Source organism: Agelaius tricolor, unplaced genomic scaffold, assembly GCF_023055355.1.
Source record: "Agelaius tricolor isolate 1412-34295 unplaced genomic scaffold, bAgeTri1.0.p SCAF_2, whole genome shotgun sequence".
NCBI classification, from domain to species: Eukaryota; Metazoa; Chordata; class Aves; order Passeriformes; family Icteridae; genus Agelaius; species Agelaius tricolor.
Window position 1 is genome coordinate 56,863,794 of NW_027269262.1, and position 22,114 is coordinate 56,885,907.

Below are 22,114 nucleotides of genomic sequence, written 5' to 3' on the forward strand. Positions count from 1 at the left end.
GTTTAAAGGCATCCCTCCTTTGTCCTGTCACTACATGGCCTTGTCAAAAGTCCCTCTCCAGCTTTCTTGTACCACCCTTCAGGTACTGGAAGATGCTCCAATGCCCCTTTGGAGCTTTCTCTTCTCTGGCTGAACAACCCCAACGCTCTCAGCCTGCCTTCATATGAGAGATACTCCAGTCCTCTGGTCACCTTCATAATTTTGAGACCATCATTTCTTTTGACTAGTCCTGAGCTCAAAAAAAAAAGTGAAGAAAACAGAAAAGTGTCATCTGATTGTCTCTTGAAGTTTTAGCAGACATGTTTTGGAGAATCATCTTACTTAACATTGCATTAACACGCATTTTCAGTGCTACTATGCTCGTGTAGAAATTCCGTGCACTCCCACATTTACTTTTGGTACGGCAATTTTTTGATGCCAAAATAACACCAAGAAAAGCATCCTAGCGTCCATGATGGGCTTAATAAGGATTAAGCACCGTAGAGCTAACACGCTGTCATCATAGCTGTATCTTCTCCACAGAATAATAGGATGAAGCAACATAATGCTATACTTGTACAGCAAACCCCGCACCGGATGAGCCACACAGTTGTGTTGACAGCGCTGATTAACTGCTCTACCTTGCATTTGCAGAGATTAATTTCATGTGAAAGCATCCTAATAATAGATGTTCAGACTGAGCTCTGCTATTACACAACAGGACAGTAAATTGGCCAGTAGGAGATTCGGGTCTTGTTCAGAGATAATGATGAAGACCTGTCAGTACAGCAGTTGGTCTACTTCCAAACAACCTAAAAATGCATATCCTGCTTATACTGCTCAAATGGAAAAACATGTCAGGTCTTCAGTGTATCTAAAGGCCAACCAGACAATCAGTGGTTTAGTCTAAGCGTGCTAAAATACCCTTTGAATACTTCTGCTTGATGCACAGTAAACCAAATCAGCTAAAAGGATGCCAGATCTATAACCTTACTTGTGAGAGTATCCATCCACGTCTGCCTATTTTTCAATAAAACTAAGTAGGCAGTCATTCACACCCCAAATATACACAAATAAACCTTACTAGTCAGTATTTATAGCCTATTTTCTGTTGCATAACTTTTAACTAAAGTGGTACAGCAGTTCTTGTAAAGCCCCTCTGCAGAACAGACTGCAATTATTAAAACTCAGACCTTATTATTTATGTGACTTTTTTCCTTTATTTCACTGTTGTCTGAATTATTTTTATTTTCATTCCTTATGGGGTTTTGTTCCTTCCATCCCTATTGAGTCACTGCAAGGCAAGAAGGGAATCTCAGGGGTAGGTATGCTGCTCAAAACCACTCAGGGTTCAGCAGGACAGGCCATATATCCATTCCATTTAGTTCAAACACAACACAAAACTTCAGAAGTCTGTTCCAGTTGTCAATTTTATTCAAAAAGTGTCTTCTATATATTTTTAATATATAGAAATAAATATGAAAGGCCTATACAAATATGAACACTTACAGATACCAATACTGCCCTTCATTTTTTATACTGATCTTTCAATACATAAGGGGACAAAACTGCAGCAAATAGCCCACATACTTAATAAAATAAATTTTACAAAATCTCTGATAACAACATCTGTCCACATCTAACAGAACCTTTTAGATTGAGTTCTCTTTTACATACATGCAACCTCAACACAAAATATGTTCCGCTTTGAGATGTTCACAACACAGACTGATGTACATTTTCCTCAAGATGGACAGTAAACAAAAGATCATACTTAAGTTATACTTCAATGCAGGAATTTAGCATTATCCTTTTTCATGACATGCTGTCTTAACAGTATTTTTGAAACACAGTCCAATAAATTAAAAGGAATGCAATCTTGCCTTCAAGTAAAACCCAAGTCACTTAAACTTCAGAATGGGCATTTGCTTTTACATAACATGATTCTTCCCAAAGCTTTAAAAATTTTAACACCACGTAAAACATTTTTGGTATAAAATAATATCATAAAGTAAGCCTTTTGCTTCCTGTGAACCACACTTGATAGACAATTCCCCATTAAGTGATATTTTTCTAACACAGGGCATCACCCACATGCAGTTATGCAATGCCACTAACTTACCATTTAAAAGAGCATAAAGCAAAGTACGTGCTTAAATGGTGAGAAGAATGACTACTACATCAAATACAACTGCTCCTTCAAATGTTGGTTATTTGTTGGGTATTTTTTTGGGGGTGGGTATATTTTGCTTTAAGAAAAGGTCACACCTCAACAATATTGAAAGGCAACCACATTATATAGCAAAAACCTCTTTTTTTTCTGAAGGAATCTGTCCTCATCCCAGAACTAAAAATTCCCAGATGTTAATTTAAGAACTGTAGATCAAAATTCCTGGAAACTAGAAGAAATATTTCAGTATTTCCTATATGGACAATAAAACCATAGGCTTTAGCTAAGAAAAAAATATAATTTGCTGTAAGTGCACAAAAGTGCAATCTTGCATCTCTCACCTGTTGATTCAATTGTTTTCACTTAAGGAAAATATACAGAACATCCCTCTCATTCATTATTTAACTTACATAAATAACTGTTTGAAGAATATATTTAATAGTTTATTCACATACTAAAGGGTATTTGGGAATGTCAATTCTGTTTTTCAAAAAACTACTGCTTTTACAGTGTTGTAACAATTTTCTCTTTCCATCAAAATAAAGATATTTGAGCTCATATTACTAAACACTATTCTCATTTCTACTTCTTGATGTTTGAATGCTTGGCTCATTGTTTCAACAGAGAATTTGTAGATTCACTGAGAAATAAATGGGACAAGTCTCTTCTCAAGGGCAGATATCCAATATGCCTTGGCTTGGAATTGCAGTCATGTTGTAGGGTTCTCATTCACATCATCAATGTGGTTTCTGGCTTCCATAACAAACCTCCTTGATCACTGTAGTTCTCTAATCAATTTTCACTCCTCTGAACCCTTTCTGAGCTCACCCAGCAAAATGAAACATTTTGCAACACAGGTTTTGCAGGCATTGCTAGAGGTTCTGCAGGCCAAAAGTGGTGGACTGTTTCCCAGCAGTGTGAGAGTAACAACTTCAGGACAGTTTTCATATGTGTTGTATGGCATTAATCTGGCCCACAAAACCTCCTTACATTGATGACAGTCAAGACAGTAAGACTCCAGCTCTGCAGAGGGTTTGACATTCAGGTTAGAGATCCATCATGGTGGGGATGGGAGACAATGACAGACCAAAAGGATGACAGACCATATACATAAAGGCTTGCAGTACTATTTGAAAAAAAACCCCAAAACAAACCCAGATCAACAACCCAGACACTTCCAAGGTAGGAATGCATTTATCAAAAATTAAACTTTGCCCCATTATGAATGATTTGAAGTTTGGGTTCCTGAGCTTGATACTGGACAGGGGAAAGGGCAAGGCCAAGGGACTTCTATCTTGAATTATACAGCAGTATCATTAGGACAGTATTTAAAACCTATTATTAGAAGAATGAATAATTTACAAATGTGACTTTAAGAATATTTTAACTAAATAGCAGTTATAGAAGTTTAAGCTCAGAAGACCTTAATCTTCTTTCTTTTGTGTTTGAAATCGTTCCATTAATGCCCTAAATATATTTCCTGGTATTTTCTGGTGTTTGTCTATGAGAGCTTGGACCGCTGCTTTTGTCTGTAGGGAAAGAAAAAAGATTTTGGTCAGAAAACCTCATTTTCATACTGCTCATATAATAACACAGTTTCTAGGCTCTTTTTAATCCTTTCAAATATGACAGATATATTGCAAATTCAAAATATTGTTCTTCCATATTTAAGCCCAGAGGATATGATTGTGACAACACTGTCAAGAAATAGACCAACAAACTAATATCTCTTATGTGTGATAGATGTGTTCACAAGCTGTATTAGTGATACGCAAAAGTCAAATGACAACAGAGTAAATTCATGAAAAGACAGGTCTATAAAGCATGTTAAACACCTGCATGATGTACTGCAACTCAAACTTCTGCCTATGCCCAGGTTTGCATCAATAACACTCTTCCAGTGGGCACCACCTTTGATTCTACACCTGCTCAGAAGCAGCACTGGAAACACCATTGTGTCTCAGCACATTTGACTTGTACAAAGTAATGCCCTCTGGCCCCAAGGCCCCTGAAGGGTCTGGTCCTGTGACACATGCTCAGGCCCCTTAGCTGCATGTGACAGCAGCCTTCACTTTCACTCAAAAAACAAACAGGCCAAGGAGTCACAGCAGTTACTCTTATTATATAAAAGCTATATAGGGAACACGCAAAAGCAGGGCAACATGCAAAAGCTGGGTGAGAACACACTTCCTATTCTGCCCAGACAAGCACAGGCTAGGGAATTCTGCCCAAAACAGAAAAACAGAGATTTGCCTCTGTAAACCAGTGGTCAGCAAGGACAGGTATTAGTAGAATGTTGTTTGTTGGTACAAGCTCCCACTGTTCATATGAAGTAAGTGATCAACTGATATGTCCTGGGACAAGGACTTCATACATCTGGTCCTAAGTGATTGTACAGATCTAAAATTTGTATTAGGTAAAAAATTTGAACTTTATTTTTTGCTCTATATAATGGGAAAATGCATACTGTGCCATAGCCTGAAACATGAGATACAACTTCAAAATCACTCTAAGTAGGATTCTAGGGAATTCACATTCTTGGGGTTTTATCTAGCAGAATCTGAACTTAAGTCAGAAAATAGTGAGGGTTGGCATAAGTGTAAGATGTCAACGCATGTCTGAAAGTAACTGAAACGCATTCTCTGCTGAAAGCTAGTTCTGAAGTCCTGTCAGAGTGACCCCACAAAAGAAACAAGCAGTGTTCCATAAGCAGGGCCTAACATACTGCAGACAAATACTTTAAGAGTATTTTTGCAGAGATCTAATCATAGGATAAACAGACAAAGAGACAACTGAACTGACACCTGCATGGTCAAGAAAAGTCTCTCTCTCAAGTGAAATTTTTAGAATATTTTAAGTGACCATCTGTGGAGTTTTTAAAAATACCTGTTTCAGCCCACTCCATCTCACTGCTCCAGCACTTAACTGGTTTATGTCTTTGCACTGTGAAATCTATTAATAAACTGAATAAACATGAGGACCTGAAGATCCTGTCTCTAAGGCATGCAAATCTGAATTAAGAGGAACATTTATAAGTTAAATTGCTGGGCTTGACGCTGTACAAAACAGAAACACACTAGGCAAAGCAGTGAAATTATATATTTTTTTCTTTTATTGTATGCAATTCCAACAGTTTGTGAACATAGATTTGCTGTTTGAAAGGCTTCCTTAGTATCTTTATGAAAACACCAGGAAGCAGAATGCTTCCTCTTGGGTGAAGTGCTTCTCTCTATCAACTGAGAACTGTCTTGTCTGACCAAACTTCTTCAGTCTTTAAAGCAAGCTGTTTCTCAAAGCAAATATAGGGTGAAATTAACTTTATAAGACCTAGAACATCTGCAAGTTGCAGTAATAAAAAATACAGTATTTAAGAACAACATTCAGAGTTAGGCAAGTACAAAACTTACCATGATTCCACCAATTTCTATAACTGGCTTCTAGACAGAAATCTCTTGACAAGACTATTGCAGTGGTTTTTATCAATATTTTAAATTTTCATATATAGATATCTCTCTTACCTTTGTAGCTAGCTCCTCAGCAGTCATATTTGGTTCATATGGAATGGGTTCTCCAATAAATGTACGAAGCTTGACAGGAAAGCCCCCGTACAGAGGAACTACTGGCAATCTAATACGCTCATATAGCGACCTAAGTATTTCTAATGTGAAAAAATGTGGTTGAAAATGGGAGAAAGAAAGGTGGGGAAGGGAGAAGGGGAGTGGAGAAGGGTGAAGGAAGGAGAGAAAGAGAAAGAGACACTGGGATTATTCTGTAAAGTTTTTTGTCCCCACTATGTCTTAACATTGAAACTGGCTTGCAAAGTAATCTAGCTCCCAACCAAACTCTCAAATAATGTGGCATCTCAAGTGCTATCCTACCTTGACTTTCATTTCCTAAAAGCTGCATTAATGCTTATATCAGACTTATTTCTACTCTAACTTGGTGTGAAATCTTTCCTCCAAAGAGTAGCTGAAACGAGAAGAAAGAAGAGGAGAGAAATTCAATAGCTGCCTCTCTGGAGAGGAAGAGAATCTTACACAATACCGGTTACAGTTCAGCTCATTTGATAGGTTAGAATTAGAAACTAGTATTGGAAAACTGCATGTTCAGTCCCATTGAGGTCTACAGGATGAGAAATAGCCTTATCTGCCTAAAAGTCAGTCATGCTAACATACTGAATTGCTCTTTCAGATCACACACTGGTGGCAGTTAAACAACAAAAAGAGAGAAAAAAACAGGTATTTCAAACAGCTCTAAGAGGACACATTCTTCTCCACATGTCACTTTCTAAGTGTTTATCCCAAATGTACCCAGAAGAGATTCTTTGAAAAATAAGCACTAATATTATAGTTCTCAATTTCAGACAAGAAACTCCATTAAATGGCATGCTGGCATAAGAAACTCCTTACTGATCAAGATGTGGAATTTTCTGTACATAACCTATAAAAACAAAGACAAAACCACTGAAACTGGAGTAACACCTCCAGTGACCAAGAAATTACACTCCTCTAACAACTCTGTTGTAGAATGCAAGGAGCACAAATGATTTTGGCTTCAATTTCCTCTGTTTGGGATTCTCCTAAACACAGCAACAATTAATTGCTGTTGATTTTTGTACAACATGACAAATGTGTGAATTATTCCAGCTTCTGCATCTGATGCCTTGGCTTTCTCCATGCAATATATTTCTCCTCTGAAACGAAGGGGGAGAGAAACAGAACTGTGCTGCCCTGCAGCCTTCTGATGAAGGTGATGATGCCATATTTGAAACAGAACACTCCAGTGGTATGGAGATTTGTTCAGGCCCCTAGATAGATAGTAACTAAGAGATATAAAAAAGAGGGAGTTTAACACTAGCAAATGAGCAGAGATGTGGGCATCTAATCATCCCAGAGATGGACCCCTCAGACAAAAGACCCATCTATTCATTTTCTGGCTATAGAGATAAGGAAGGAGAGGTGCCAAATGCAAGGTTTTGTGAGGAACCACAGGTCTAGTGCAGAACAGAAAAGCAACTACAGATTAAATGTAGTTCAAACCATTCAAGCTTTAAGTACAGGTAGAGGTGTAAGCACAGAGCTTTAGGAAAACAAGAATATTGTGTCAGTTGCCAACCTGCTTGCTTTGCTTCTTAACAGACAGCAGGAAACCTAGGGTTGGCCTAGCAGATATAAGCAGAGAAAAAAGTGCCTTACATCTTCCTGCGTTTTTCTGGCTCCTTTTTTCTTTCTTCTACTGCTTGTGCAAAAGAACACTGTTATGTGGAAAGTAACCTAGATGAGCCAATATCATATCTAATGCAGATATTAAATTCTAATAACATCTCTGAACTCTACCAGAGAGCAAACATCAAGAAACAAGGCTGTGTTAAATCTCAAACTTATGAGGATTATTTCTACAGAGATAGGCTAAACACACATGGAAAAATAAACTACAGAAAAATAGAAAATATCTTACTTATTCCTCCTAATGTCCTAAAGCCTTCTCGAACATTTTGTGTAAACATAGGAATGATGGGCTAGGAGGGAAAAAAAATAATTAAGAATTTAAGATAGCACTATCTAAAAAACTTCTACCTCACTTAATTAAAAGGCAAATTAATTTCAAAAGTGTTTCTCAGACAAGGATATATAGAGGGCAAAACAGGTATTCTGAAGTTCTTCTGTGACCTTCTGCCATGAGTATTCAAACTGAAGAATACCACAAGATTTCAGTGAGTCACTGTTTCAGCAAGTCTATTAGAGCAGTCCAGAATTCCAGAACCTATGGAGCTTTCGGGTGTCTCTCCCCCCAACTAGCAGTGTTTGCACAGTTGTGACTTAAGTGCTTAAACCTCTTACCTAATTTGTAGTTATGCTCAAAGGGAAGGATTCACAGGATTGGGACACTAAACTTGTCTGATTCCTCTCTGCTATGATGAAGGTATTGCTTCACACTTGATGTGTCATATTCAATACACGTCCATGACTTTCTGCTGATGAGTACTTGGAATGGTGTTGAATATTTCAAGTTTTTATTGCTGTTTTTAAAATTGCAAACAGCTGTCAAGATTTACAAGAACTGTGGGGGGGTTAGCTACTATATAAAGTTTTTCAATAGCATTTTATAGTATGTCCCCACTATACACTGCATCATCAGAAATACAGAACTGTTTATGGGATTTTCATGAACTCAAATTCTTTTAAACATTTTAAAGACAAGCATGGGGATAAGCTATACATGTAACTTTCCAGACATGCATCAAGTTTGGGGTTTTTTGAGAGGAAAAAAAGGTCTGTAAATAATTACAGAGAATAAAAGGAAGTGCAGTTGCCTAAACTGAATGCATACAAATGTCTTTATTCTTGAACAATCTTATTTGGAACATCTTACTTTTGACATAGAGGTAGAAATTTTTGTTCATATGACAGAAATTCTGGCAAAAATCTGCTGAAATAAGACAACTTCAACACGTTGAAGGTCCTAGTTTTAGACAAATTTTTCTGATATTTTAGACAAATTCTTCTTTCCGTGAGGAGTTCTGCTTATGATTCAAGGTGATTTAAAAGTTCATCTTTAATCTAAATAAAGATGCTTTTCCCACTTTCAGCCTGTCTCTGACACTCCTTCTATTTTACTGCATCTCTCAGGGTTTTTTTTTAGGGGGGGATGAAGCAACACACCTTGTGAGTGCATAATGGGAACCAACACACATCCAATTAAATAAATGCAACTAGCACAATCACAGCTGAATCTCAAGTATAGCTTTTCACATGCTATTGTAATACATTAGTAAAATTTAAACCTGTTGAAAATACCTGCTTAAACAGTGTTATTTTCCTTGTGAGAAAAGCGATGCACACTTGGGTCTTAAAAGTATTCTATTTCTGTGTAAAATCCAGAGATTGAACTAGTCTGTCTTTGACAGTAACTAAATATAAAACTCCTGGTGCGAGACTTGCTTTTAAATTAGGTATATGCAGACCTATGGACATATGCACACATCTTCCAAGTACAAATCTAGAACAGGAGGGATTCTGAAATGATTACTAAAATAGTTACAATTCAAATATATCTCACACGCTGTCGTGCCTCAGCATTTGGTCCCCTATGAATAACAACCTGCCTGCTGACCAAGCCCAATGCTGTACATTAGAACTGAAGAGTTCACGCCAGTGACCAGCCCTGGACATTCCTCACTACCATAAAATGCCAATACAGTACAAAGTGTCAGTGAATCTATACCCTGCTGGGTCACACCACACTTCAGCGACAGAACAAACAGAAACATGTGGAGTTGGACTCTATGATCCTGATGGTCCCTCCCAACTCAGCACATTCTGTGACTCTTGATATAGAGGGTTGTTTCCCAACCATGCTAGTCAGGGAGGGCTAGGCCATCACAATACTAACCAGCTATGTATAAAACAGCACATGCTTATAAGGAGAAACCATCTTGTATTTCATCTCTTGTTCTTTTGAACTCTGGATTTCCTAACCACACTATTCTTAGCTGACTCATAAGCCTTCTTATCTATCAAAAGCAACAAAAAGAGTCAGGAAATCTAGTTGTGAGAGCAAGTAGACCATACTCAAGACAGTCAGAAATCTAACATCAAATACATGATAATCAAAATAGCTTTCTCTGGAAGAAAGTACTAATAACTTAGTTTTCTTTGCTTCTCTTCCATTATGTGTCATTCTTACCACTTTTGCATCAATGGCCACCTGAGCAAAGCCCTTCCGATCGCTCCACAAAATATTGTACGTTTCATCACTGAAGAGAGCTTCCCGAAGTCCTCCTGGGGCAATGGCTAACAGATGACCCTCCTCCAGAGTCCTGACACAAGCTTCTTTTGGTCCATGTATAACTCCAAATACATCAAGTAGTATTCTGAAACCTGCAGGGTTAAGATAACATTAATTCCTAAAGTGTTAATTCATACTACCAGGGAGTACAGATTCCCAGCACAGAACACTATGGCTAAAATTTAATTGTCTAATAAGCTGTGGCCCACAGTCCCCAAGAGGGACTGAAGCATTAAGTCTAACTTACAGATTTTGGTCTGCAAAGTTGAAGATTTAGGGGTTTCAGTGGCTTTTTGCCATAGTAAAGTCAGGTGCTACCCCACAGTCAGGACTAAACTGAAAAAGAACTGTCAAGCACTCTGAGATGTCTTTCACATGTCCCTTCGAAGGAGTTGTTTGACTCAAGGGCACTGGCTCCTTGCCCAAGCTCCACTGTTCAAACATAGCACAGTCCAAATAGAGAGCAACAAGAAGCAAACTAGGAAAGTTGTGGTTCTATTTTGTGAACTTCAGCAAAGAACAGTAGAGCATAAGGTGGAGAATGACAAAGAAAATGCATCATTCTCTGCATTATGGATCACTGCAGCAATTGACTGGTTCAGTCTGTGAGTACCTGGATGGCATTTCATACAGAGAAGCATCTGGTAAGCCTCAATTGGGTACACTCACCTTCTCTTAATATTGTAACTGAAGTCTTTTACCTAATGTTACATAAACTCTTCATATCACCTTAAATTTGACATGTCATTTGGACTGTACCCTTCAAGAAACAGTAGAACATCAAAAATTTGCTACAATCAATCATCAAAAGAAACACATCTGATCAATTTAGACAACTAGCCTATTGTTAAAGGACATAACTACCACAGACCTCTGTTTGCAGGAAGTAAGTCCTGTTTGGTTGGTTCAATAGATTTTAAACTTATTCAGTATTTATGAGTAGTGCATACCAAAATAGTAACTTTGGATGACTGGGCAGTAAGGGAAACATTATTTCTCTTCCTTGACATTTCCCACTGAAGCAAACAACCTTATCAGCCATAGAAAAGGATGAAGAACTGATCTAGTCAAGTTTGCCTCTTAATAACAAATGAATAGCTGTGACTATAAACACACATTTGCTATATACACACACGTGCTAAAGGAGAGCCCAAAGAAAGTTAAGAAGACAGAGGTCTATCTTCTCTTACAGCCTGCATAAACTAAGGGCTTGGGAAGAAAAGCATGAAGCAACACATTATTAGTTTATTCTTAACTAAACTCTGATCTCTAACTAGTCTTTTTAACTGGTGTGAGTATAATTACTCCCAACTCATCTCCATACCCAATCAGGCTCTGTCCATACACATGGCCACAGAACACAAGCTGCCATACATCTGTCTCATTTTTCTGTGCCTGCCTCACACACTGCTGATGACACTCAGTCTTCATCCAAAAGCATTTGCATGGAAGATGGAATTGAAAGTCATTTCTTTCAGGTGCTTTTTTTTGGGGGGATTTTTAATAGCTGATTTTTTACAATGCTTGACATTCCCAAACTAATTAAAGCTCTCTGGAATGTACCTGGTGGTAAAAAGCTGCCTGTCTCCAAGTCCTTTCTGTCAGTGAGCTCAGAGACAGACAAAACAGTAATGAAAATGGTTGAGATAAGCAGGAAAAGAGACTCCAAGGAAACAAGGACTGTGACAGCACCGTTTCTGCATTGGATACACTGAGGAAGGGGTGAGGGGGAGAGTGTGTATGACAAAGCAAACACCATGAGTTTTTCCAGTTCATTTATCAGTAAAAAAAAAGAACAGAATATTGTCAGAATACAGACAAAAAAATGTACTAAAGAATAGTTGTCCAGGGAGGTTTTAAGTCCTCACAAAATTTCTCAGCTGTATATCCCCCTTTGATTAGTATCAACTTTATATTCTGAGCAGTGCTTCACAGCCTTGCCAGCAGATCACACATTACTATTGATATCTCTGCTTCAGTACCAAAGAAGAACTTGGCTCCCTTAAATGAGCTGAGAGATGCAATCTGACACAATGGCCCAGAAAGGACAGCCAGGGTACCTGTGTCAAAGGCAAAGGTCACCACAAAGTTAGAAGAAACACTGGGGTAGTACCAGGTAGCACTGCATGAAAGGAACCAAGAATCTGTTTTTCCATTTTAAATAACAGAACAACTCTCTAAATTATCTAAACACAATTTTTCAGCCATGCAAAACATTTTCTTCCAGACACCAAGAAGTTCAAACTTAATTTTATTCCACAGTTCAACCCAAACTCTGCCCTTTGCCTCAACATACTCTTCACCTATTTTCCACAAGACTGTATTGGCAGAAATGTTTGAAAACCCCTTGAAGAGCACCCAGCAAGGCATGTAATACTGCTCTCAACTTGTGCACTACGTACATTTTTCTATCTTAGCCCCAGTGACTGTAATATCAGGGCTGTCAGCTACCAGACAGCAAGGATGTCATCGTTTTCCCATTTTCCTTTAGGATCCCAACAGTGAGGAACCATTTAGACCACTGAATCCAACCTTCCATAGTTGTAGATAATTCACACATATATATCTGCAGAGCACCTAGTCCACAAGATACTTTGCGACACCTTCTGCATGTAACAGACAAGAAGCCAAAGCTCCTTTCCTCTGCAACATTACAGGAAAGGGACTGTCTTAGTTACATAAACTAGCAGGCATCCTTTTAAAGAGGGCTCCTAGATGACTTCAGGAAGCAAAAATGGCCCATACTATAGCAGAGGATGATGGAGAACAACACAAGTGAAATCTTAGTCCTCTCTGAATACATTGGGAAAAGGCTTTCTCCTAAACTTAGAGAAATCAATGGTTTTCCAAGCACCACACAGCTAAGAGTCTAAAGGAAACAGAAAGCGGGAATATTTGGTTTGTTTTTCCCTGTGGGAAACCTCTAGCTATAAAAGAAGTAAAAAAAAATTTACATGACCATATTTTATATCCTTCTCCTCCAAAATGTAAGAAAAGCATACTTAATACCAACACAATTTTGACACATCCATGTGTGTCTAAACAGACTCCCCAAATGCACCGCCACCCTGTCCCATTTCCCCTGCACTGAGCATAATAGCTTTTGGTTAAAACATCTTCTGAAAAGGCATCCAATTTAACCTGAACACTTAATCAAGATCAGACAGCCTTAGTATTAGGATAAAATTAGGCAGTCTTTCTGGTTTGATTCACAAGGAAAGCAGCATCTACCTGAGCTGTCAGTCAGATTACTGTGCTTATTTTGAAACAATCCACAGCATTTTCTGGGGTCTTTGGACTTGTCTCCCTGAATAGCCTTAATTCCTTCACAGAACCAAAGAATTATGTAGATTAGAAGGAAGCTCTGGAGGTCATCTAGTCCAGCCTCCCACTCAAAGCGGGTTCTACTAGATCAGGCTATTGAGAGCCTCACCCAGCAGAGTTTTGAAAGTCTGCAAGGATGGAGATTCCCCAAGTTGCCTAAGCAATCTCTTCAGGTGTCTGATCACTCTCATGGTAAAATACCTTTCCACACATCTAATCAAAATGTCTTGTGTTGCAACATGTCTCTGTTACTTCTCAATCTATCGCTGTGCACCTGTGAGAAGAGTCTGACTCCCTCTTCTCCCCACCCTCCCACTAGGTCACTGAAGACAGCAATAGCATCTTTCCACACCCTTATCTGGTAAACACCAAACAGATGCAGTTCTCTCAACCTCTTTTTGTTCACTTTGTGTGCTCCAGACCCCCATAATCCACTGAACACGCTCCAGTGTGTCAGTGTGCTCCCTACCAGGGAGTCCAAAACTGGACACCACGTCACGGATGTGCTTGCACAGGTGCCATGCCAAGGGAAAAAAATTTCTTCACCCAAACCCAAAATTCTTCACCCAAAATTTCTTCACCCAAAGCCACCCAGTGGCTACATTCATGCTACAAAAAGCTCACCATGCAGTTCATCTTCTTTGCTGTAAGGGCACACTGCCAACTCACATTCAGCTTGTTGTCTACTAGAATCTTAAGTCCTTTCCTGCAAGCCCCCTTTTATCCAGAGTACTGCTGCACAGAATTGCTCATCCCAGCGGCACAGCTCTGAACTTCATAATATTTCTGCCACTTGAATTCTATGAAGTCACTCTGAGAACAAGCTTTAATGCCCAGTATATCAGCAGGTCTCCCAGTTTGGTATCACCAGTGAATTTCCTGTGCGTGAGGTTCCTGTGGAACCTCATCCAGGGGTACTATAAAAACACTATGCAGCAGTGGTCTCAGTATCAATCCCTGAAGAATGCCTGTGGCTGTTGGCTAGATGTTGTACCACTAAAACCAGTTCTTCAAGATCAGCCATTCAGCAAGATGTTTCTGCAATGCTACTGAATGATATTTGGGGGACTCATACATATACTCCCACTTAGCAGAAAAGTAGCAAAATATAACGCCCCATTTGATAAACATCTGTGCCTATAAAGATACAATACAAAGCCAAATCTGCATCATTAAGTAGGTTATATTAATCATCTGTATGCAAAAGATTTGATGGCCACTGATAAATGAATCTGTTGGCAAAAGCAGTTGTAGAGGCAAAGCAATACTGTAATCAGTATGAAAAAGTTCTTTTCAGGAACTAAGGCTGAAGTAAATCTATACCAACAAAAAGACAATTTTCTTATATGAGTTGGTTCTACTAAAAACACTAGTACACTACAGGATTCTCCTTGTAACATTTGTGAATTGACAGGCCTTTAATCACAAACCAAACTTGGGAAAGAAAGTGGGTACTACTGCATTTCACACAGACAACAAAAAACCCCTCACATAATCAATTTCACCAACTGTCAGTGCATTTCAACAGGCTATCCAGCCAAAATCTTGCCCTAAACATATTTTTCATTTTCTATCTGCTTCTCCTCATGTTTCACACAAACATGTTGAACACCTCTCTAGCTTTCCTCCAAAACAGATTCTACTCAAAACAGTCTTCCTGGGCACAGGTTCCACTGCCTGCCATCCTCAACTGGAAAAGAGTTGGGTAGAATAAGAAAATACACTGTCTCTTCAGACTAGTATTCTTAACTTATAGGGCATTTGTTCCAAAAAGTTTAATTCTTAATCAATTCACACCACTCATTCTGCCTATATTAATGAAAAAGAAACATTTTATTGAAATCTTTGCTAATGATTAATACAGAGAACACTGCTTTTCCTACAATCTCCTTTTCTTTGTTTCTAAACACCTAGAGTCATTGGAAAGTGTTGCCCAGACAGGACTATGTCCCACCCTTGCATGGGCCAGTCTCGTTGTTCTTTGTAAAGAACATGGTCTGTTCCAAAACTTTCACTGAATTTGTCTGAATGTCTGTTCTGAAAGCTGTGCTCCTGCAACACAATTTTTTATTAATTACACAATTAAAAAATTCAAATAACAATTCCAAAACTGCTTGTTTATAATGAAGTGTGTTACCTGGTACTCTAAAGACAAAATGATCAGCTACTACGCTGCAGCGCCTCTTCTTCATTATATGAAGTCTAGCTGTGAAATAGATATAGTCAACAGGAGTAGCTCCATGATAAAACACAACAAGTCCTGGTCCTTGAGGAATATTTTCGATACCATGAAGCTCATAACCTGTTAGGAATTAAAAATGTAGCAGGTGTTAAATTTTTATACAATTTTATCCCAAATAAACTAACTTTGCAGCAAGCTGGCAAACTAAAACGAACATGGACTGAGAAGTGGTAAGAACAAAGTGACCAATAATAAGTCAAGAAATAACTTGCAGTATCTACAGGAAATACAAGTTGCTTCAGAGAAAATACAAGTTTGATTTAAGGCACCGCACTTAGAGAAAGAGAAAAAAACCCAAAAACCCAGCACTAAAACAAAACACCCAGTCATACCATTTCAAACTGTATAATTTATCCTTATTTTTTCTGTTCACTGTTTTCAAGGCTGCAAAGTCCTCTGAATCAATCATTCAAAAGAAATCAAAATATAGAATGGAGTGGTGAAACAACTATTTCAAGGTATTATTAACCTTTCAAAGTTTATTGCCATCAGGGACTGTTTTAGAAGATTTGACATGGTATCACACATTTTCATGTCTCCTTTTACTCCAGGATATGAAGCTTATCTTTGCTTCTTCTCTCCAAGTTATACCTGTTCCAGCTTTCCATCACTATATACTAAAAGCTATTTGGGACTATATGGGTCTAGCTGAAAAATACATAAACACACATAAGCTTCTTCCTGACCTCACATTTCTATTCAAGTCACAGGGCAGAATATATTTAATTAACACAAAATGCATCAGTTTAGAACACACTCAGTTAACACCCAGTAGTACTGTTACAGTATCTTTTTTACAATAAAATAAAACAAGCAAAAAGAAAACACCCCAAAAAAACCACCCCTCAACCAAATTCTGTCCCATCTTCCAAAGTTAATCAGGTCTGCAATTCCTATTCCATTAATTTAATTCTGAAGGTACTCTTGGCTCTTCTCTCTCTGTTTTACTGTGGAGCTGCAACATATTGCAAATGTATCATCTGTCACATCCCAAGGGATCATTACTGTGCTCCATGCCAGCCAACTAACACACATGGAATTGGCATAATACATGTAAAATTACAGGTATCAACCAGCATATTTGGGGCTTTTTGGTTGTAGGGTTGTTTTTTTCTCTTTTTTTATTAATGCTGTTAGATTTCAGGATGGAAAGTTCTTCTTATGATATCCTGATGAATCAAGTGGGGAAAAAAATAACTGGAAAACATTTCATTCTTTAGCAAGACAAGTGTATAGATAAGAGGGAAGCAGCTGGCAGGGCAGAAAAAAGTCACAGCTCTCAATGAGGGACCGGATAAGAATCTTCTTGCACAAATAAAATGTCAGACCTTATGAAAAGAAAAAGTTACTAAGGATTAAAAGAGCCAAGGTTTTAAAAAATAATTTTCTTGTGAAAAAAAAGTAAATAGCTTTTTATTGTGAAGTGAGCATTTTAAGCTCTTTGATGTAGCTGTTGATTTTGATGTAGTGTACTTTCTTAGATTTGAAAGTTACATCTTAGTCTTACAAAGCCTATCTGATACAGCTGCTGCACCATCTGGTTATCAATGCCTTGAAAACCCACTTCTCTTTGACTAGAGAACAAATAGAGATGATTTTCAAGAAGGATTTATTCTTTATGTAAATTGTTCTTAAGTATCTCTTTCTCCTTTAGCTGCATCTAGACTGAATGACTCTGAAAGAGACTTATGATTTCCTTAGAGAGAAAAGCCAAATCATTTATTAAGTCTGTCTGCATAAAGAAATAATAGCAGAAGGACAAAGAACAAGGCCCTTAGTTTTGACATTCTAGTAGAGAAAGCAGTAGTCCAAAATACAAAGATAAAGAAAAAAGTAGGGTTCTGTAACAGTGTCAGGCTCTGAAGCTAATTTCAAGAAGGAACTAAGTGCTCCTTTTAGCCATCATTTGGCATTTCATGTAAGACTGGTTAAGTGCAATTAAACTAAGCTAACATGTGCTGGCTGACATACTATCTATCAGGGAACTGGCATTAAACTTCCAGTCTTCACATATTAACCCTGAAATGATACAGTTAATTGATCTAGTTTTTAACACAACACACATTTCAGGTCTTCTTCAAATGAGGAAATCCAGGAATTTATAAAAAGCATAAAATGGAAAAAAAAAGGCACTTTAAAAAATTGTGCATATATTCAACCAGAACTGAGATGTCACTTTATAGCTGCAAAGGAATAAATGCATAAGACAAAAAACTTACATTCAAAAAAGTCTCAATGTCTTTTTTTTTTCTGTCTCAAGCACCACTGACAGTCATTCATAAAACAGAAAAAAAACCCTGGCCTGAATTGGCAAGCACCAGCAGCAACAGTCAAGCATATCTTGATAATCTTGAAAACTAAACAAGGAATAAGAGCTTCAGAAGCTTTAATGAAAGGTCAGATCTCACTTACCATGCCATATTCTTCCATGTCCATCCCATATGGTTGCCAACATTTCTCTTGCAGCTATCCAAACATCATGGGAATAAGCTTCCTTTATTTCATTCTTCCTTTTATAAATATGAAGCCAGAGAATGGAAACATAGAAGAGAATGACAATAACTCCTGGAAGTACAAAGACTACTACAAGTGGAAACAGCACCCATAAAATGTAAAATGCATAACTCAGATAATCTCCAATATCCTCCACACCAGTCCATTCTTCCAGAATGTAAGTCAGGCAAGTTAAGTAGGACATAGATGTCGGTCCTGCAGTACAGGATTCATTTCCACCTGTCATCTCCTGTTTAAAATAAAATTTAAAAAAAAATATATGAATAAATCTTTCAAAAAGATAGATCTGTCTGTACTGTTTAATAATATAATAAACCTCTCTCATGCATTTTATTCATATACCATTTACCCCACATCCCAGCAGCACCTATTAGAAACATAAGAGTTTACACAGAAAAACTTTTACTTGATATTTACAGTCCTTTTCTTTTGGGTACTGGAAATGCTGACAATTCTAATGGAGAAAGATGGTGCCACTGCTTAATTTCAGGCTAGGATTTTATCTCACTGAAAACTGTTCAACTTGCACAGACCCAGAACCTTTATACCCTTACCAATACCAATTATTACTGGATTTTTGAATTTCAGAAAGCTGTATTGATTAGTCTAATTTATTGTTACAATAAAATAAAACCTTCTCTCAAGCACTAACTACAACAGGAAACAGCACAATCTCAAATCCAGTGCTTTAAAGAAAACCTACTGAATACTTCCACTCATTATAAGCCTAGGACATCTCTGGAAGAAGACTCTCTCAAATAAGAAAGTCTCAGCCCTGGAGAGACCTTAACTTGTACAAGGAAATTTACTGATAGTGACAGGTCAAGACCCAGAGCACAACACTGAGAGGCAGCAGAAAGGACAAGGGAAAAAAGTTCACAAAAAGTCCTCTTTAGAATTTTAACTGCTCTGGCCTTACTGTGGCTATTCATAAGAATCTCTCCAGTCCAGTACCAGCTCCTAAAAAGTTACCAGCCCACAGAAGTCAAGCCTGCAATTTCAGGCTTACTGTAACTCTGGAGCCACATTTATTTTTCTTAGCTTTGTACAATTTAGGGGACAACTTGCTATTCACTTCACCTTATAAACACAGATAGCCTGAATGCTTGGCTATTTTAACTACAATGCTTGAACAGCAAACCTAATACCTCTGGGTACAAAAATTATTCCAGGCTAGAAAAAACTGGTTGATTAATATTCCAACTTCTGCTAGTCAGGACCAAGAAGAAAAAATGTTGCAACTGCAAAAGAGGCTTGTAGAGAGAAATAGAAAAACAGCATTTCTAAGAATGAAATTAATCTAAGCTTAAAGCTGCCGTGTTTTTGTTTACTAGAGTGTGACTTACAGCAGGTATGACTGCAAAGCTCCTATGCCTAGACAGACATGTATGTCTACCATTGTTTTACTCTTGCTCTGGTTTTGCAAGAAACAAGAGACTGAAATACAGAAGATAATATTGCTTTCAGAACACCAGTGACAACAAAAATTACAAAGCAGATCAATTTTACTCCACATTTGCTAAGGAACATTGAAACACATACTAGAGTAGAACTCATTTCACTTATTTTCCTACCTCAATTTTCCCTCGCATTCTGACAGAGCAAGGATGTCCCTTTCCCTTTGGTTTTGGAAATCAGCCTCTACCCACATTACTCAAGGTACCTAGCTCCTATTAATGAGAAGAAAGCTAATCCTTGCTCCCACAATCCACAGCTGTTCCAAACTAATTCAGGCTTACAACATTTTGCTCCTCAGCGTGTTCTTGAGGACAGTGTGATGGGCAGCTGATTTATCTCCAGCCAGTACATGCACACAGCAGTAGTGACATGTCCTTCACTGAATTCATGCACCCCTGTCTTTGGGGTGTGAATTAGGGGGAAAGGATGGGAGAGAAAGTGTGTGGGAGAGCAAGAGAAAGCTCTTTTTCATTCCAGTTGCCAGAGCTGAACTACAGAACCTGTCAGGCAGCAAACACCCACAGCAAGTAAAAGAAACACAACTTGTGCGACCAAGCAAGATTTCAGAGTAGTATTCAACACCACAGTATTAATCAGATTGTTATGTCTGGACTTCTCCAATGGCTCCACCTACTACCTAGAGAACAATATGGAGTATGGATTATGGCACAGAAGTATTTTTTCAAAACTGAGAGGTGATTATGTAGCTTAAAAGAAAACTTATAGCTATACTCTCTCACTTATTATATACTTTTGCTTATGGCTTTACCCAAACCCCAAATCCTCCATCAAGTAAATTTAAAATCCTGTTCACACATGTCAGTCTTGCAAAATATTACATGTCCTTTTGCCTGTAATGTTCAATGCAATACCTCAAACGCAATCACCACAGTTTTTAAAGTTTACTTGCATATCTGTGTGCTAACTTGCAACAGAAAATAAGATCTCACATTTTCTGTGCTACCAGCCACAGAGGTAAGAGCTAAAGCACTGCCTTCCCTCAGGAACAGTCAAACCTACCATGAACAATGCTGCTTCCTCATCTTGAAGAGCATCACAGGATAAGTTATACTGAAATTCATACTGTCCAACCTCTTCCTAACTAGCCAGTTAAATCAGATTGCCCAAGGACATATCCAGTCCAGCAGTATTCTGGACTGGATCTCCATGGATGGAGTTCCCACAGCTTCTTCAGGCCCCTAATCCAGTGCTTGAATACCTTCATGGTGCAAATGTTTTTCTTTGTTCTAGAGTTCCCCTTATGACACCTTGTATATGTTGCCTCCTGTCCCTTTGCTGAGAAAATTCTACTTCCCACATCCATTAAGAGCAGCAGTAAGGTCATCACAATGCAGATGCTATGGCAGTGAAGAAGAGAAGGCAGATTATGATCCAAAAAAGCCCAGAAATTCCACATTGAACAGAGGTTCAACACGGTTCTTATGTGCCACTAACAGATAACAACACTGGTCTGTTCCAACTTGCTTTTGAGCAGTTCAAAATGCATATTTTTAAGTTCTAACTTGCTAATGCAGCAGCTTACCTTTTTCACTAGTTCACAAAGACACAACTTCTCGTTTGACTAATTACAGTGCACACCAACTTATGCCTACACTTCAAGCTTTATGATGTGGAAACAAGGCTAACACACAATTCCCGTCACCGACTTCTGCACATGACCCAGGAAAGTCCTTAACTAAACTACAACGGAGGCCCTCGGCTGCAGTCAGAAGATGCTGGGATAAGTGAGACCCTACTGATCAGGACAGAAGGAGCGATTATGGACAGCATCCCGCTCTGCCGTAAACGACACACGGCACCATTCCTGCATGCATATGCAATGTGCAAGTGAAACCTCTGGAGGACAACCCAGTGTTTCCAAACTAGAAAGGCACTGAGAAGCAGCAGCTACGACACGTCCCTGCCAGCAGAAACACACGGCTACGGAGGGCGTTTCTACCAGAATTAGCACTGCCACCACAAGCACACCAAAAAAACCTCGAAACAAACGAAAAGTACCAGAAAACCCTGATAACCCTGCTAAAGTCACCTGCGACAGGAGAGAGCCCAGAGGAGGGTTTAGCCCTTGTTTTGGCCCAAGAACAGGGCGGGCGCTAGTGCCGGCAGAGCGGTTCCCTCAGCGGGCGGGCGGCCGGGGGAGGTCGGGGCTCGCTTTCCCGACCAGAGGGACTCAGCCCCGGCCCGGCTTTCCCCGCCAAGCGCCCCCGGCTCCCACCGCGCTCCGCCTGCAGCCCTGTGACTAAAGCAAGGCCCCGAGCTCGGCGGTGACAGAGGCCACCACGGCGAGTCACCTCCCGCCCGGGCACCCGCGGGGCAGGCCCGGGCCGGGCCCCTCCACCCGCCCGGCAGCGCCCGCTCACCTTGCCCTGGCGGCGGCGGGACCGGCTCCGGCCCCGCGTCCCTGCCGGGGCCCGCTTTTACTCTCCGCCCGCCGCCCCCGCGGAGGCTGGGTGCCCGCGGGGCGGCCGGGCCGGGGCGGCTCCCGGCGGGGGGCGGGGGCGGGCGGGCGCCCCGCGGAGCGGGGGCGGCGGCGGCGGCGGGGGCGCGCAGGGCAGCGGGAACTCGGCGCCGCCGGGGGCGCGGCAGCCGCCCGGACCCGCGTCCGGCACGCACCGCCC

General features: G+C 39.5%; 1 protein-coding gene across 2 annotated transcripts; it reads right to left on the reverse strand.

The window, feature by feature from the left end:
• Nucleotides 1-1,391: 1,391 nt before the first annotated feature.
• On the reverse strand, nucleotides 1,392-22,103 carry LOC139586259 (DGAT1/2-independent enzyme synthesizing storage lipids-like). 2 transcript variants are annotated; one of them, XM_071419539.1, is made up of 7 exons: nucleotides 21,857-22,090; nucleotides 17,916-18,246; nucleotides 15,399-15,563; nucleotides 9,836-10,029; nucleotides 7,607-7,667; nucleotides 5,668-5,807; nucleotides 1,392-3,678 (listed from the first exon to the last, which is right to left on the reverse strand). In XM_071419539.1, exons 2-7 carry the CDS (start codon nucleotides 18,241-18,243, stop codon nucleotides 3,574-3,576), a joined length of 993 nt encoding a protein of 330 aa, XP_071275640.1. In that variant the 5' UTR covers nucleotides 18,244-18,246; nucleotides 21,857-22,090; the 3' UTR covers nucleotides 1,392-3,573. The 2 variants fall into 2 exon arrangements, 1 of the variants encoding a protein (XP_071275640.1); XR_011677610.1 differs by lacking the exon at nucleotides 1,392-3,678 and adding an exon at nucleotides 6,028-6,118 and having other exon boundaries at nucleotides 21,857-22,103.
• Between the last annotated feature and the right edge of the window lie 11 nt (nucleotides 22,104-22,114).